This window comes from Leptonychotes weddellii, chromosome 4 (assembly GCF_054177405.1).
Source record: "Leptonychotes weddellii isolate Sample4059 chromosome 4, ASM5417740v2, whole genome shotgun sequence".
Taxonomy (NCBI): domain Eukaryota; kingdom Metazoa; phylum Chordata; class Mammalia; order Carnivora; family Phocidae; genus Leptonychotes; species Leptonychotes weddellii.
Window position 1 is genome coordinate 15,006,075 of NC_138372.1, and position 15,135 is coordinate 15,021,209.

Sequence of the window (15,135 nt, forward strand, 5' to 3'; positions counted from 1 at the left end):
CCTGAGTTGTGAGGGCAGCTGTCAAGAATGGATGTGGACATAGGCTCTCTGTGAGCTGACCTTGCCTGGGAGTCCTGAAGGCCTTCCATCCTCATAGGCGGAGCCCCTGGGCCCCACTACATACACTTCCCTACAGCTCTGACACTCCTTCCTCCCCTCCTTGGCCCCTGTTCCCTGTCCTAGCCCTGCTTCTCGGCCACACTGAGAACTTGGTTCAGCCTCTCTTGCTGGCGCCTAGGGGCAGCTTTGCCATTGCCTTGCTTGCTGCTGCTTGGGTATTCTGACCCCTAGGGTTCTCTTGTCTCCTGGCTGGGGATTTCTGTCCTGAGACATCTGTCTGTTTCAGATTTTGGGGATGGGGCCAAAGTAGGATCACCTGTCTTCAGCCCTTAACTGTCTCTGATTTCCTCCTCGTTTCATCCCCTCTTCTGGCCCCCTCAACTTTAGAGCCACCTTAACTGCCTCCTACATTCCTGAAAAGGGAATAATAATATTTATAATAGTAGCTGCCATTTGTTGAGCTTTACATATTTGATTTAACATCCCCAAGAAACTGGTTCTATTATTGTTTAGCCCCACGTGAAGTTGGGGCAGGGGGCGCAGCCCCATATTACAAATTAAGAAAATGAGTCCCAGAGAGGGACAGTGAGTTATTCAATTTTCCATTTAGTGAAGAAGTGGCAGCACTGGGATTCCAACCCATGTCTATTCGATTGTAAAGCCTGGGTCCTTTTCACAGTTGTAGGAAATGGTTGGGTATGGATCTTTGCTCGGCCATCATGGACCCCCCGTATCACCAGTTCTTTTCTCTGTGCCTTGACCCTGATTTGGGGATGAGGTGTCCTTTTCTCTCCATCCACACGCTAGACCCTTCCCTCCCTCCGTTATCCCCTTCCCCAGTTCTTCACAAATCCGTGTGTACCTCTGCTGTTTTGAAAGCACTTGCTTCAGCCCTTTTATACTCCACTAAACCTTTGGAAAGCAAGCATATAGTAGCCTAATTGCTCTCAGGCATGTGAATTTGCTGCAGAGGGGTGGGGGCTCGGGAGGACAGGCCATGGCCCCCTTGGTAAGGGTGAGGACTTCACTAGACTGAAGTTCCTGAGAAGCCACTTTGGGTCTTCCCATCAGCTCTGACTTGGGTTACATGGAGTTTTCCATCCAGACTTCTCATCCTGACCAGGCTTCAATTCTGGAGTGGACTTCTAGCCACAGGCCTTGGATTCCTGTGTCCTTGGGCAGGAACTAAGTTCTTTTTGATTTGTTCCCTACCTTCTCAGTTGGCACCCACTTCACCAGACCCTCCTCTGTCATTGTCTTTGTTCCTCGTCTGTATCAGCGCTCAGGAAGGGTTCTGAGGCCTTAGCTCGGGCCAAGGCTTAACTAGCTGATCGTGGCTCAATGAAATGCAGGTAGAGCCTCGTGTGTTAAAGGGGGATTCCAGACAGCATGCAGGTGGCTCCTTCTCATGTGGCCATCAAACCAGTTACTCAGAAGGAAGGAGGGCCAGGAGGGTCCCCATATCTAGACTATGAACTGTTTATCTGCTTTTCCCATGTCCTTCCCCACGTCTCTCTCCTCCCTTTTCTGCAAACAAAGGCACTTTCACAATTGCAAGATAAAGAAATAATCATTTTATCGTGCATCAGGCTATTTCATGGGGATGTCACAATGGCAAGGGGCCTAGTATAAAAATTAGAAGATGGGGTAGGGCAGCAGAGGGAGTAGCAGCATCCAGAGCTGGGGCTTATCCAGCCCTAGGCCTCAGAGGACATCACCTTTGTCTTATGGAGACTAGTGGAGAGGGTTTCGGGCAGGACTTGGATCCTCTGGCCAGCTTCCAGAGTGGGTGGGCTACATCAGGCAAGTGCTGGTTTCTCCTCTTTATTTGGGACAGTTTGGAGCTAGGTGTGTCCAAGGAAGCTCCATTTTCCTGCGGCTGTGGGTCCCTTTGGCCTTTGGGGTGCTGGTTGTGGTGGCAGCAGGGCTGGGCAGAGCTTCCTAGAATCTAGTCTACTTTATAGCGGTCATAACCTTGAGAACCCCAGGCTGGTCAGCTTTGAGAGAGCCCCCGGGCAGGTGGAAAGGTGAAGCCTGTGAATGGACACAGACCCTCTCACTTCTTCCTGGGGCAGTGTCCATAATACCAGCATCCAACCTGGACCTACCAGTACCCTGGTTCTGGCGACAGGATTCGGGGATGGGGGAGAGTGGTTCTGTCCTGTCTCCAGAGGGGGAGGGTCTCCCTGGCTTCCTTTGTCTGGATCTGGCCTCTGCCAGTGAGGGATAGCATTTTCCCTGGCACTGAGCAGACAGCTGAACAGAGCCTGCCAGAGGAGCAGTGAGCCCAGCTGGGCCGCTGTGGGGACACTTAGTGGGCTTAGCTTTCATCCACATCAGAGCCTGCCCGCCCCAAGATTACCCCTCATTCCAGTGTGGCTGCAGCATCTCACTTGGTTTTGGCCTTCTTCTTGGATGGACATTGAGCAGAGAGCTTGGCTGGGGGCCAAGGGTGTTGACCCTCTCTTAGTGAGGGAGCCAACACCAGGAGGCACAAACCACAAGGCCTGGAGGAGAGTTTCTACAGGCCGGAGCCTGTATTCTCAATCTGGGACTTTGAATTCAGACATGGAATCCTGGAGCCAAGAGCTTGGGGTCTGAGAATCTCCAGTGGGGATCCCAAGCCCAAGATCTCAAACCAGGAGCCTGGAGCCCCATTTAGGGGGCAGCTTGGAGACTGGGCCTCCGGCAAGCTCCTCTGGTGGTTGGGAGCAGCAGCGGGGTCAGGCCACGTCTTGCTGTGTGCATGTCCTGCTCACAGGAATTTGGTCTGTGCTCCTGCCGGTTTGGCTTGGGCACAGGGCCAGGCCCGGGCTGCTGGTGCTTTCTCTGGGGGACTCTTCTTCAGTGCCCAGGGTACGTGGGGGCAGGGTGCCTCAGCTGCTGACACCTCACTTCGTCAGCCCTCTAGCTGTGCACCGCTTCCCTCAGAGCCCGTTGTGTGGTTTGGGGCCCTGTGGCCGCTAGGCCCAGCTTGTAGTCTGGCTTCTGCTGCTTCCTGGCCCCTCGTCCTCCAGCTGGTGCCCCCTCCCCAAGGCTCAGACCCAAGGAGACCTGCAGGTCCTGGGCCTTTGGGTAAGGTGCCCCGGAGGAGCCTTGGCTGCAGGGTTCTTCTGGCTGTGCCTCTGCAGCCAGCTCGCCCTGGGACCCGGCTGAGCATTGTCCTCTGTGCTGTAAGACAGGCACAAGCATGCCTGCCTTTGCGTCTGCCGGGAGTGTTGGGATCATCCTGTGGGATGGCCCAGGAGAGGGCCTAGCACATAGTATTTGCTCAGGAAATGTGGTTCACTGAGGAGAGTAATGGGTGGGAAAAGGCTTTTTCACTGGCCAGTTCCTCTGCGTGTGTGATTTCCATTCTTCATCTTACCGAGGAGCGGCACCGCGAGGAGACACACGTGGAGGTGTCCCTGCCAAGGCCTGGCTGGGACCTCTGATCCAGGATGACAGCTGGTGCTCCTGCCTGGGAGGGACCAGGGAGGGGCGGCTTCCCCTCTCTGATGGGGAGGATGGGTGGGCTGGGCTCTAGGGCAGGACCGGAGCCTTCTCTGGCTCTTGTCTCACCTGCTCTTCTTGCCTGGAAGGTCCCACAGAGACTGAACCTCCAGCTGCTCATGGAGGGCCGAAGAGAACCCTTTGCCCTTGAGCTGGTACCTGCCCATTCCCTTGTCCGGGGGACTCGAGAGACAAGGCTCCTAGGCTGAAGCTGCCAGGGGTCGGGTGTGTATGTGTAGGGGTGCAAGTTCATCAAGATGGCGCCGGTTTCCCCCTGCCTTAGGGCCACCTCCCTCCCTAGATGGCAGGGCCAGGGGGCACGTGGCGAACACTCCTTGTTACCCTGCTCAAGTCTGCGAGTGGAAAAACAGGGCTAACGCCCACGTGGTCAGCAGCGGCCACATGTGGACAGCCAGAGGCACGAGCAAGTTCCCTTTGGTCAGTGGCAGCCACGAAGGCCCAGGCTTCAGAGGGGCCCTGGCTGGTGCCCTGGGGGCCGCCCGCCTGGTTTCAGCAATAAATAACATGAGGACCCAAAAACCAAACCAAAACAAAAAATACAACCAGTATCTTTTGGGGTGGGGGGGGGCTGTTTAAATTACCGGCCTTCGGCGGGCCGCCGCGGTCACCGGCACGTGTGCAGCTCCACCAGCCGCTGGCACTGGCGGCACTTGACGAAGCAGCACCAGTGGAACTTGCAGCTGCAGCGCTCGGCCAGCTCCACCTGCGCCGTGTGGAAGCCGCGGCCGCAGCACAGCAGCTCGCAGCCGTCGATGGCCTTGGACGTCTTGTTGCACGTGCGGCCCCGCGTGCCCAGCACGCCGCTGCGCATGTCCTGCTCGCAGAAGTCCGGGCTGGGCTCTAAGTACACCAGGTCCTCGTCCGTGTGCGGCTTGAACTGTGCGTTGCGCGGCACCAGCGCCCTGGAGGAGCCCACGCGGCGCGGCTCCACCTCGGTGGCGCCATCGAACTTCTCCTTCAGTGCGTGGCCCACCTGGCGGAAGGGCGGCACGGCTCGCCAGCACGTCTTTACCTCACAGGAGCCCGACACCCCGTGGCACTTGCACTCCACCCGCATGTGTGTCAGGATAGCCTGCAGGGGGGCGGGGAGGGGAGAGGGCCCATCAGGAGACGGCGGGCGGGGCGGGGGAGCGCTGAGGAGGGGCCGCTGGTGGGGGGGGGATGCCACAGAATTGGAGCAAGATTGACTGTCCTGCATCTTCTGTGTTAAGCACCTGCTGTATACCGGGCTGGGCCAGTAAGCTGTGCTGGGGACCGTTGAAGACACTGTCCCTGTGCTTGGGGCACTTGGCGTTGATGGAGGAGAAGCATTTCGGAGGGTAGTGTTATAGGAGACAGGGAGTGGCGAGTGGCAGGATGGGGGAGAGCACGGCTGCGCTGAATCTGCGGAGGAACCGTGAAGAGGAGGGTGGAGAAGGCACGTGGTCTGTGCGCTGACACCAGGTCCGCACCCTAGCTCTGCTACTTAGGAAGGGTGTGTGCGTGTCGGGGGCACGCCCTGCTCCGTGACACCCACTCACCCGGCTGCTTCCCCGCCCGCCACCCCCTAGCCCGCTGGCCCCCCGGGAGCCCTGGTGCTGCTGGGAGCCTGAACGAGTATTCCCGCGGGGCGCCTGGTGGCGGGGGAGAGTGTGCTGGGGGCCCTGCCGAGCCCGCCCCTGCCCTGGCGGTGATGGTGGCAGGGGACGTGCCACACTACCTTCCTGCCGGCCTCGTTGTTGTGGAGGTTCATGAGGGCGCGGCTGGACGAGGCCCCCTTGCTTCTCTCCCGCACGTCCACGAAGGACTGGGAGAAGGCCACGCCGTAGGCGATGTTGTCCGAGCATCCCGACCACTGGAAGCCTGTGGGGGGTGGGGGGCCCCGTGGCCGCCGTGAGTGAGGGCAGGGCCCAGGCCCCCGGCCGCCACTCACGCCCTCCCCACGTCCCACACTCACCCTGTGGGCTGACCCCGTGCACCGTCCGGTCACAGCCACACTTCTCCAGCTCCCCACTGCTGCACGCCCGCGTCACCGCAAAGGCCACACCTGCTGAAGAGATGGCGTACACGAAGGCCGCCTCCCGAGTCCCTGTGGGAGGCAGAGGGAGGGCAGGGCTGGGTCCCGGTGCTCCGCCCCGCACCCTCCTCTGTCGCGGGGACTGGTACAGGGGGGCCCCACGAGGCAGGCTCCCGGGGGGCCAGGAGGTGCCCCGAGCCGCCGCCCTTGTCCTGCCCAGGCCAACCACCGGGGGCGCTTGCCGCAGCCCAGTGCCGCTTCTGCCCGCGAGCCTGCCCATGGGCTCCTCCCTGCAGCATCCCTGAGGTAAGTGCCACCGTGTCTCCATTTTGCAGACAGATTAGTCACTTCGTGGCTCACACAACACGTGGTTGAGCAGGCACGCGGTCCAGCTTCAGTGCTCTTACCCACGGGGGACACTGTTCTCACAAGCTCTCCAGGACACAAGCGCTGTGCACGGCAGCGTCCAGGAGACAAGACAGGCTCGACAGGTGGACTTACCAAGGCCACAGAGCGTCGGCGTAGCAGAGCCGTGACCGCCAGCCCCGCTCTGGCTTCCTCCAAAACCTCTGTTCTTTTCGTGCCCATCCCCCAGCTGGCCCCTGGCGCTCTCAGGGCCCGCCCCCCCCTGCACTGTCATCCTGGCCCAGCCCTTTCTGCTGAGGCCGCGTTGCTTCCTGACACCTTCGGGGGGGTCCATCGTCATAGCAACGGCCCCTGCTGTTCACCATGACCGGTAGTGCCGGGAGCCCGTCCTCTGCCGCCGGGAGCCTTGTCTGTGTCCATTTCACAGATGGGGAAGTGCAGGTTTGCAGAGGGGAGGTGATTTGGTCCCAGGCCCCCAGCAAGGAAGTGATAACACCAGGACTCAAACACAGGTCCGTCCGCCTCTGCTGCTCGTTCTTCTCCCACCGCATGACTTCTTAGCGGTTCTATTTTGGTGCCTGCCGTCCTTCTCTGCCTGAATGGGTGTTTTTATCCTCCTAGGAACTGTGCCTCGGGGTGTAGCTGCTCTGGAGCCTCTTTCTGGGGCTGTGGGTGGTGGTGGGTGTGTGTGTGCGCATGTGTGTGTGTGTGTGTGTGTGTGTGTATGCATGTGTGCGTGGCTGGCTGGGTGTGTGACCAGACAGGCCCGGCTCCTCTTCTAGGCCCTGTGAGGGCCTCTGTGTGCCCGTGACTGTCCTTCTGTCTCTCGCCGGAGTGTCTGTGTCCGCAGGAGTGGAGGGGGCAGGTTTTGGCCCCGTGGTTGGCAGTTACCACTGTGACACCCAGGCCTGTGCTCTTGGCTGCCCCTGGGAGCAGTTGCCGTGGTCAGAGGGAAACAATGACCTCCTCTGTGCCCGTGTCTGTGGACAGGCAGCAGAAGCCGAGCCCTGGGGTGGGGGGCAGCTCGGGCCCCGATGGCTCAGGACGCCCTGTTCTATGTTCAGCCCTTGAGCTGGGGCTGTGGCCCCCCACCCACTCTCCACGGCCCACCCTCTGCCCTGGTTTGGCCATTTTGGGCCAGCATCAGGGGGCTTGGCTGGAGCCACAGGGGCCTCGACAGCCTGAGATGGAACCCTCTCCAAGTTAATCGAGGTTAATAGCAGGATCATGTTGGTTGGTTTTGTGCTGTGGCCGCCCAAAGAGGGACGACTTTAGTTTCTGGTATTTCTGGTATTTCCAGGCCTGAACCAGCATAAATCTTTGCCCCAAAGACTAAGGGGGAAGGGCAGGCAGGAGATAGGGACTGGAAGGGTGGCCCCAGCTCTTGGCCGAGTGTGGTCCTTACTTCTGTTTCTCCGGGCTTTCAGGCAGTCCCTGGTCCTCCCGATCCCTGGGCTCATCTCCTTCCCTGAGCGCTGGTAGCCCTGGTGTCCAGGGCTCCCTGTGAGTTTGCTCAGGGAGACCTCTGCCTCATTCTCCAGACCAACGTCCATCTACTGGGACTCCAGGTCCCCCTTGCCCTGGTCTCGGGAACAGGACACTATGGTTTTCTCTGCTTGGGAGGGGGCCCGAAGGAAGAGATTCTGGAAGGAAAATATTAATAGCAAAGAGCAAGGTTTAGAGAGCGCTCACTCTGTGCTGGGCACTGCCTAAGCACTTTACATCATTTATAATACTCTTCACACCAACCCTATGGATCACACCAACCCTATGGAGTAGAGACTTAATCCTCATTTTATAGACGAGGAAACTGAGGCACCGAGGGGTGAAGCAACTGGACCAACAGTACCCAGCCAAGAAGTCGTGGAACCTGTATTTGAACTCAGGCAGCTTTCACCCTTGACATTGTCCTCCTCACGGAGCCCGGAGCCCCCAGGAATACACATGCAGTGGATCTCTTCCTACCTCCTGTGTGTGAAGCCAAGAAGGGCTTTCTTAGGCCTACCCTAAATCTCATGTGCTGTAGGCCACGTCCAGTCCCTTTTGTGGGCTCCTCCCTGGGGGATGCTGAGCAGTTGGCCTGGGCTCAGCACAGGAGGCCCCAGAAGGCCTGGAGAATGTGGCCACACCATCATGTCCCTAAGGCCCACGGCAGTGGCTCTGTCAGCCTTTTCCAAGTGGCTCTGGGTCCCAGCCCTTTGACTCCGGGGCCGCGGCCCCCCCCCCCCCGGCTCCTCCCTTCTGCCTGGGTGCCCAGGCTGGAGCCTCGCTTACTAGGGGGGCACCTGGCAGAGACAGAAGGGGACAGCGGTGCTCCTGCAAGTGTAGCAGAGGGAGGCCCCGCGTGTCATGGAAGAGAGCTGCTCCCTGGTCGGGGGTTCGCCTGTTGCAGCTGCAGCAGGGAGACAGACCTGGCTTTGTGCTCCTGGGACACCGGAGCCGGGGGTAAGGCAGAGCTCTCTAAGGTACCAGCAGAGGCCCTGCCACCTTCGAAGCATAGAGCCCTTTGCCACATCCCACAGCCAGCTCCTTTCCTCCTCCCCTGGCTCCAATGTCTGTCCTCTGGGTCCCACCTCAAGGCCATCTTTCCAAAGTGTGAAGGCGGCCCGGGGCTGGGAATTCAGAGTTGTCTTGTGGACCCAGTAGTAGCTACCCTTTCTGAGGGCCTACTAAGTGCCAGCACCTTCCCATAAGCTGTCCACGGCTCATGACAACTCAGTACCCAGGCTTTTGAGCTCTGCTCCGTGGAGGAAGGAGTGAGCCTCCGTGGCCTGTCTGGGGTCCCTCAGCTGGTCAGCAGCTAAGTGGGAACAGGAACTGAAGCTTGTCTGACTCAAGGCCCGTAACCTTCTGAGCACATCATGTGCGACGTCTCTCCCAGATGTTGGAAGGAAGGACATTTGAGCGGGAAGAAGTTTGGAGGAGAAGCTGTGGACGAGGAGTTGGGCTGGAAAAGAAGCCACGGGCATGGTGATCCCCTGGGCACCAGATGGATATCCCAGTGGAAGGGCCATTCAAGCATAACTCACTTGTTTCCAAAGCAGACCCAGCGGGAGTCCTAGCAGATGGGACAGGACAGGCACTGGTCTCTGAGAAAGACATTGTCCCCGTCCTCTCCTTTTCCATGCTCCCAGCCTGCCTTCCCAGTTTGCTTTGTTCTCTTAGCTACAAAAGCTCACCTTTTCTTGAAACCACCTCCAGGAAGTCTCTTTGGATTTAAGAGACCATGTAGGACAGGGGAAGGAGTCAATTAAGACTCTTACTAGTGGTGGGACTGTTCTCTCTGAGCTTCATCGTCCCCACTCTAACAAGGGGAAGAGAGTGCTGCCCAGGCAGGCCAGACCCCACACTTCTCCCGCACCTCCTGCCCACCATCTTGGGCTCCCAGGACTGCTGGCACGCTCGCTGGCCTGCCTGCCCCGGGACTAGAATCAGGCTGCAGGTCTTATCTTCTAAGGGTCTTGCATGTTTGTCTGGCCTCTGCAGCCAGACTGGAAGCTCCCGGGGCCAGGCTGACCCCATACTTCTCCTTTGCCCCCCGGCGCCCAGCGCAGGGCTGTGCACAAAGCAGCCCTCGGAGACAGGGGCGAGTATCGGGAAAGAGTCTGCATGCTCAGCCAACAGGCCTGAGATACTTCTCGCTCTGCCGGTGTGTGATTTCAGTTTTCTTGTCCACAGAATGGGGCTAATAATACTGACCTCAAGAGGTGGCTATGGGAATCTAATGAGGTAAAATATAGAACGTGCTTAGTCTAGTCCCTGGCACATAATGGGCACTGGAGACATATTTTGTGATTATTGTCGTGATTAATGACATTTTATTCATTTGCTAACAGATGTCATAGGGTGCTGACACTCTGAGGACCAGGTAGTTGACTGCATGTTTGCCTTTGGGCTGAAAGCTTCCTTAGGGCAGAGAAATGCCTTGCTTGCTCCCTCACCAAACATTTATCGATCACCTGCTCGGAGCCAGGCCCGATGCTACACACTAGGAACACTGAGGTGAATTTGTCCTCTAGGAACTCCCGGTGACAGAATGTCTCTGGGAACCCACCCCAGCCCACCAGGAACTAACCCGGACCCCAAAAGGCTGGCCTGGAGGTCACCCAGAAGGAAGGCCTGAGCTCACCCTCATGGGGCCCACCATGATGCCAGTATTGAGGGTCAAGGGGAGAGCAGAGGTTTTGGTAAGTCACAGCCTAGGACTGAAAAGCCTTCACGTCTTAAATCCAGTCTGATGTTACAGTCAGTAAGGCGTCTAGATGACGTTAGACACGCAGGGGGTGGGAAGGCGGGCCTGGGTTTGAATCCTCACTCTGCGCTGGCCAGTGCACCCCATCACCTCTCAACCATGGCAGCCAGAGGCTGGAGGGTCTCAGGGCTCATCGAATCCCCTCTCTCGGGACAGGCCTCGGTCAAGGTCACAGAATGAGATGTGAAGAGGCAGGCGGAGGCACGGCATTGCCCACAGACGGAGGGGAGAGGGGAGGAGTTTGCACCGCCTTTCTCGCCGCTCCGTCATGCTCAGGCCAGCCCGCTCTGGGAGCCCAGTACGTCCTGCTCATGGCGACCTTGAAACTTTGCCAGGCTCTACAGGGCTTCACCCTCCCATCCTCAAATCCTTTTTATTCAGTCAACATGTATTTATCAGTTACCTACTATGTGTAGGTGCTGCTCTAGACGCTGTGACAAAGCAGTGACTAAAGTGTACAGAGGACATCCCACATCCGGTCCTTAACCGCTGCTCAGCCAAGAACTGCCACCTGCCCCGTTCCTGGCTGCCCCAAATTTCTGCTAGATTTTCAGCCGAGAGCACACGGTTCGGCCCTCAGTCATACACTGTCCTCATTGGTGACCATTAGCTCACGTCCAGCTCACCTCAGTAGGGCCAGGAGCAGGGTGACCTCCGCTGCTGAGGGTGGTGGGGTGCAGGGCTGGAGGCCGGGAGACCTCAGGCAAGGTCAGCCTGGGGGGCCCTGGGGAGTCAACGAGCCCTTCAGAGGCACCATCTCTGCCTGGCGGGAATCCCAGGAAGCGGGTCCTGGGATTGTCCCCACTTTACGGGGAGGACGCTGAGGCTAGGAGGGGGCGTGGACCTTGTCTGACATCTCAGAGCCAAGAGTTGGCAGGTCCCGGAGCTGGCTGGGTGTGTCACCACCCTCCGCTTGCTGAACCTCCCTTCTTGGCGGTAAAGTGGGGGACATCACCGCACATTCGGTTGTCCTGAGGGTGATCTGATGCCAGACAGCACACACGGGGCCGCCAACAAACGGGGTTCCTTTTCTTCTCCAAGGATGGCCCGACTCCTGGGCCTCCGCCATGTCCGAGGCCATGACCCCGGCCAGGCCGCTCATGAATGTGGGCACCAAACCAAGCTCACCCTTGCCATCACCCCAAAAGCTGGTGGCCTTGCTAAAGGCCAGCCCAGCCTAGCTGCTGCTCTTGTGACAGTCCCCAGTGACAGCAGCTGGCGAGGGGGGCTCTTCTTGGGTCAGGGTGGACCCTCAGTGCTGCCACACTCCGTGTCACACAGTGACACCACTCCCCCAAGGTCACGCCTGCCCATGCCCCCCCCCCGCTGCCTCCTCAGCCCTGGACCTTGCGAGAGCAGCACCTGGTGATGTCCAAGTCCCTCTTGCTCAGTGGAGACAAATGAGGACTTTTCCCAGAGGACTTCCGCTAGGGAAGAACACGAGAAATGCAAGAGTGAGGAGATGGATGAGCGGGAAGAGCTCAGACCTCTCCTCCAGACACGCCTGACGTCTGCCTGGTGGGCGCGCGCCATGCTCGGCCCCAAGGGGGCCGGACGCTCCACCAAGCCACACAGACCTTAGTCCGGAGCAGGTTTCAGCCAAGCCTGGTAGGATTCTCAGTGTTGCCCCAAACTTGCTGAGCCAGGGGTGGGCCCTTCCTTTGCTCCTGCTGCACACACCAGTGAGGAAGGCACTCGCCCACGGGGTTCCCCACCGGCTTCGGGCCAGCACTGACCCCAGGCCTCCCCTTCTTTGCCCCTTGAGTCCTTGCCCCGACTTGCTGCCCCTGGATGACATCCACTGACTGTCTCCTCCATGCCAGGCTCTGCCATGTGCTAGGAAACAGGTAAACGAGACAACACCTTGCCATGGAAGGGTTCAAGGTTTAGGGATGGGAGAGCAGGGTAAGAGGACAGGCATTATCGTTTAGTCTAAAAGATGTAATGAGGGGCGCCTGGATGACTTAGTCGGTTAAGCGTCCGACTCTAGATTTCAGCTCAGGTCATGATTTTCAGGGTCGTGAGATGGACCCACATCGGGCTCCATACTAGGTGTGGAGTCTGCTTGAGATTCTCCCTCTCCCTCTGCCTCTGCCCCTCCCTGCCACCCCGCACACCTGCGCGCTCACTCCCCCTCTCAAAAATTAAAACTAAAAGGTGTAACGAAAGCTGTATGAACACAAATGGTTTAGACATGTGTGTGCGTGCGTGTGTGCGTGTGTGTATTAAGGGGGAGGGAGAGAGAGAGAAATTGATAAGGCAGATGGGTTAAAATGTAAACAGCTGGTGAATCTAGGTAAAGAGTATTATGGGAATTCCTCATAGGAAAAACCAAGCTCATACATACAGAGAACAGACTGCGGGTTGCCAAAGGTGGGGGTGAGGAGGTGGGCGAGATGGCTGAGGGGGGTCAAAAGGTACAAACTTCCAGTTACAAAATAAGTACGTCATCAGGATGTAATGTATAGCATGGTAACTATGGTTAATAATCCCATGTTGCATATGTGAAAGCTGCTAAGAGAGTAGATCTTAAAAATTCCCATCACAAGAAAAAAAATGTGTAACTGTGTGGTGATCATTTCGTAATATATACAAATGTGGAGTCATTATGGTGTAGGCTTGAAATGAATATAATGTTGTATGTCAGTTATACCTCAATAAAAAAAGAAAAGTAAATCTCTCACCTAGAGGTGAAACAAATTTTTTTGTAACTTTCCTGTAAGTATGAAATTATATCAAAACCAAGAAAATCCCAGCATGAGCAAAGAGCTTCAGAGCCCAGAGGAAAAAGCAACCGCCCGCTTGTAGGAGCTGCGAAGATGCTGGAGGAGGGAAGCACTGAGCTGGCAGAGAAAGAGGGGTGAATGCTTGGGGTGGAGGCAACAGCATGTGCAAAGGCAGGGGGGCCGTGACAGGGCCCGGCACATGGAGCCACCTGTGCCCCTGAAACTCCAAACACCTATCGAATACGAGGGCCTTCCTGTGCTTAGTCTGCGGTTTGAGCCTAGTATTTGGGCCTCATCAGACGGTGGCCCCAGGGCCCTGGCAGTGGCACCATCGTCGTGGGGAGATCCTCCATTACCTGGCTACTCGCTGGGTCTCTGCTGCTTCCCTGGAGCAGCAGTATTCAGTAACGCCAAGCATGATGGTGCCTTTTTGGCCTCTGCCAGCTCCCCAGAGAATTGCTTCCAAATTTCGATCACAGTTGGTTTCCAACAACATCTAAACGGTTTGCCACAAGCCCAGCAGCCCTGGCTGTCCAGGACCACAGGTGCCAAGCAAAGGTTGGCCCAGGCAATGCCCTCCCGCTGCCTCGTGAGTCAAAGGGCCCTGTTGACGGTTAGTAGCTCCAGAGTGTCAGTTTCAGGCTCAGGAAGTAGAAAAAGAGGCAGCTGGTTTACAGCACTTCCTCGAGGGCAGCAGCTTGACCCAGTGACCTCTCGAGGAGCCTTCCAGTTGCACGGAACGTTCTCTCTGCCCTGCCCACCTTCCTCTGGCTTAATGCCTTCTCATATTTCTCATCTCAGCGGAGGGCCTAACTTCTCAGGAAAGCTCTCTCTGAGCACCCAGCCCTGGCCAGGGGAGGAGTCTACCCTCGTGTTCCCAAGGCTCCCATGTGACCCCGCATCACGGCATTTTCTTATTATGGGTCAGAGCAGGACCCTGGAGCTGGGTTGCACGGGCTCCAGCCCCGGCTCTGCCACTTGCTGGTTCTGTGACCTCGGGCAAGTTACTGAGCCTCCGTGTGCCTCAGTTTCTTCATTGGCAACATGGAAGCCTATCTCCAGGGCCAGAGGAGTCAGCATTTACTTAAAACAGGGTCTGGCCCCTAGTTTGGGCTATTCGTGGAGAAGCTCCTGCCCCTCCTGGGCTGGACTTTACTGCTCCCGGGAGGACAGAGGAGGGGTGCTGCTCTTGCGTGGTCTCAGAGCTGGGCATGGTGAGGCTGTCCACGTGGCTTGTCAAAGGTACAGACGAACGAGGTGGGCTCACCCAGGAGGCCAAGGGTTAAGGTCAAAGCAGCATGGGGCTGGGGGTCTGGAGCCCCAGGTTCACCCTCTGAGGAGCGCTGGGCCAATCTATCCTTTCCCCTGCCTGAGCCTCGGTTTCTTCCTCGGTAGAACGGGGATAGTAGCCTGGGGACCGAAGCGCTACGGACTAGCGAGTGCTGCACCCACAAGGAACAGCACGCGTCTGCTGGCCCTCCCGCCCCACCTGCAGCCTTATGCCCTGGCTCCAGCCGCGCTGGTTTAGCTTGCTCAGTGGCAGATAGCTCCGGCCACTCACGAGCACATGACCCCCGCCGGGGAGATGCCCCCCGCCCCCACCCCCCCACCTCCCGCGAGCCCCTCCCTCACCTTGTGTCACCACCTTGCCGAAGACGGGCAGGGAGTCGAGCGTGGAGCAGTTCCAGCGCCGGTTCCGGAACTGGTACTGGCACTCCTCAATGGCGAGCTGAGCGCCGCGGCGCACCGAGTCCATCACCTCCAGGTTCCGCTTGCACATCTGCACTTGCCTCTGGATCAGGCCCTTGAGCTTCTCGCACGTCTCCTCCTCTGAGATGCTCCCCACCGAGGACAGCTTGGCCAGGTACCTGGGGGGAAGGCGGTGGCGTGGAATGCGGTGTGGCGCTCCTTCCTCCTCTTTCCACTGTCAGGACCGGGCTGTGCTCAGCCCAGGTCTCCGGGGACCGACTCATCCCCCTGATGGGTCCTGGCGGTGACTTCTCTCTGGATCTGGTGACAGGCCCCCGTGCCTGGCTCTTGGGACCAGAGGGGCAAGTGCTGTCTTGCATAAGAAAGCCTCTGCCTCCACCAAAGCAGGCCAGGCACTGGGAGCGACAGTGACAGAGCCCCCACGGGACCCCGGCATGGCCCCTGGGCTCCGACCCTGTCAGGTCCCTCTGGCTGGGAGGCCGGGACCACTCCCCTGGTGTCTCTATGTCCCC

The 15,135-nt window shown here is 58.2% G+C and overlaps 1 protein-coding gene across 2 annotated transcripts in view; it reads right to left on the reverse strand.

The window, feature by feature from the left end:
* Positions 1 to 1,619: 1,619 nt before the first annotated feature.
* The window catches only part of WNT4 (Wnt family member 4), a 26,771-nt gene continuing 13,255 nt past the window's right edge, over positions 1,620 to 15,135 (reverse strand). The window contains exons 2-5 of one of the 2 annotated variants that reach the window (XM_081817688.1): positions 14,546 to 14,781; positions 5,510 to 5,641; positions 5,273 to 5,415; positions 1,620 to 4,546 (exon numbers count right to left, since the gene is read on the reverse strand). In XM_081817688.1, the coding sequence (XP_081673814.1) occupies positions 4,178 to 4,546; positions 5,273 to 5,415; positions 5,510 to 5,641; positions 14,546 to 14,781 (880 nt within the window). In that variant the 3' untranslated portion in view covers positions 1,620 to 4,177. Of the gene's footprint in view, positions 4,646 to 5,272; positions 5,416 to 5,509; positions 5,642 to 14,545; positions 14,782 to 15,135 lie in introns of both variants that reach the window. The other variant, XM_081817687.1, reaches the window with a different exon arrangement.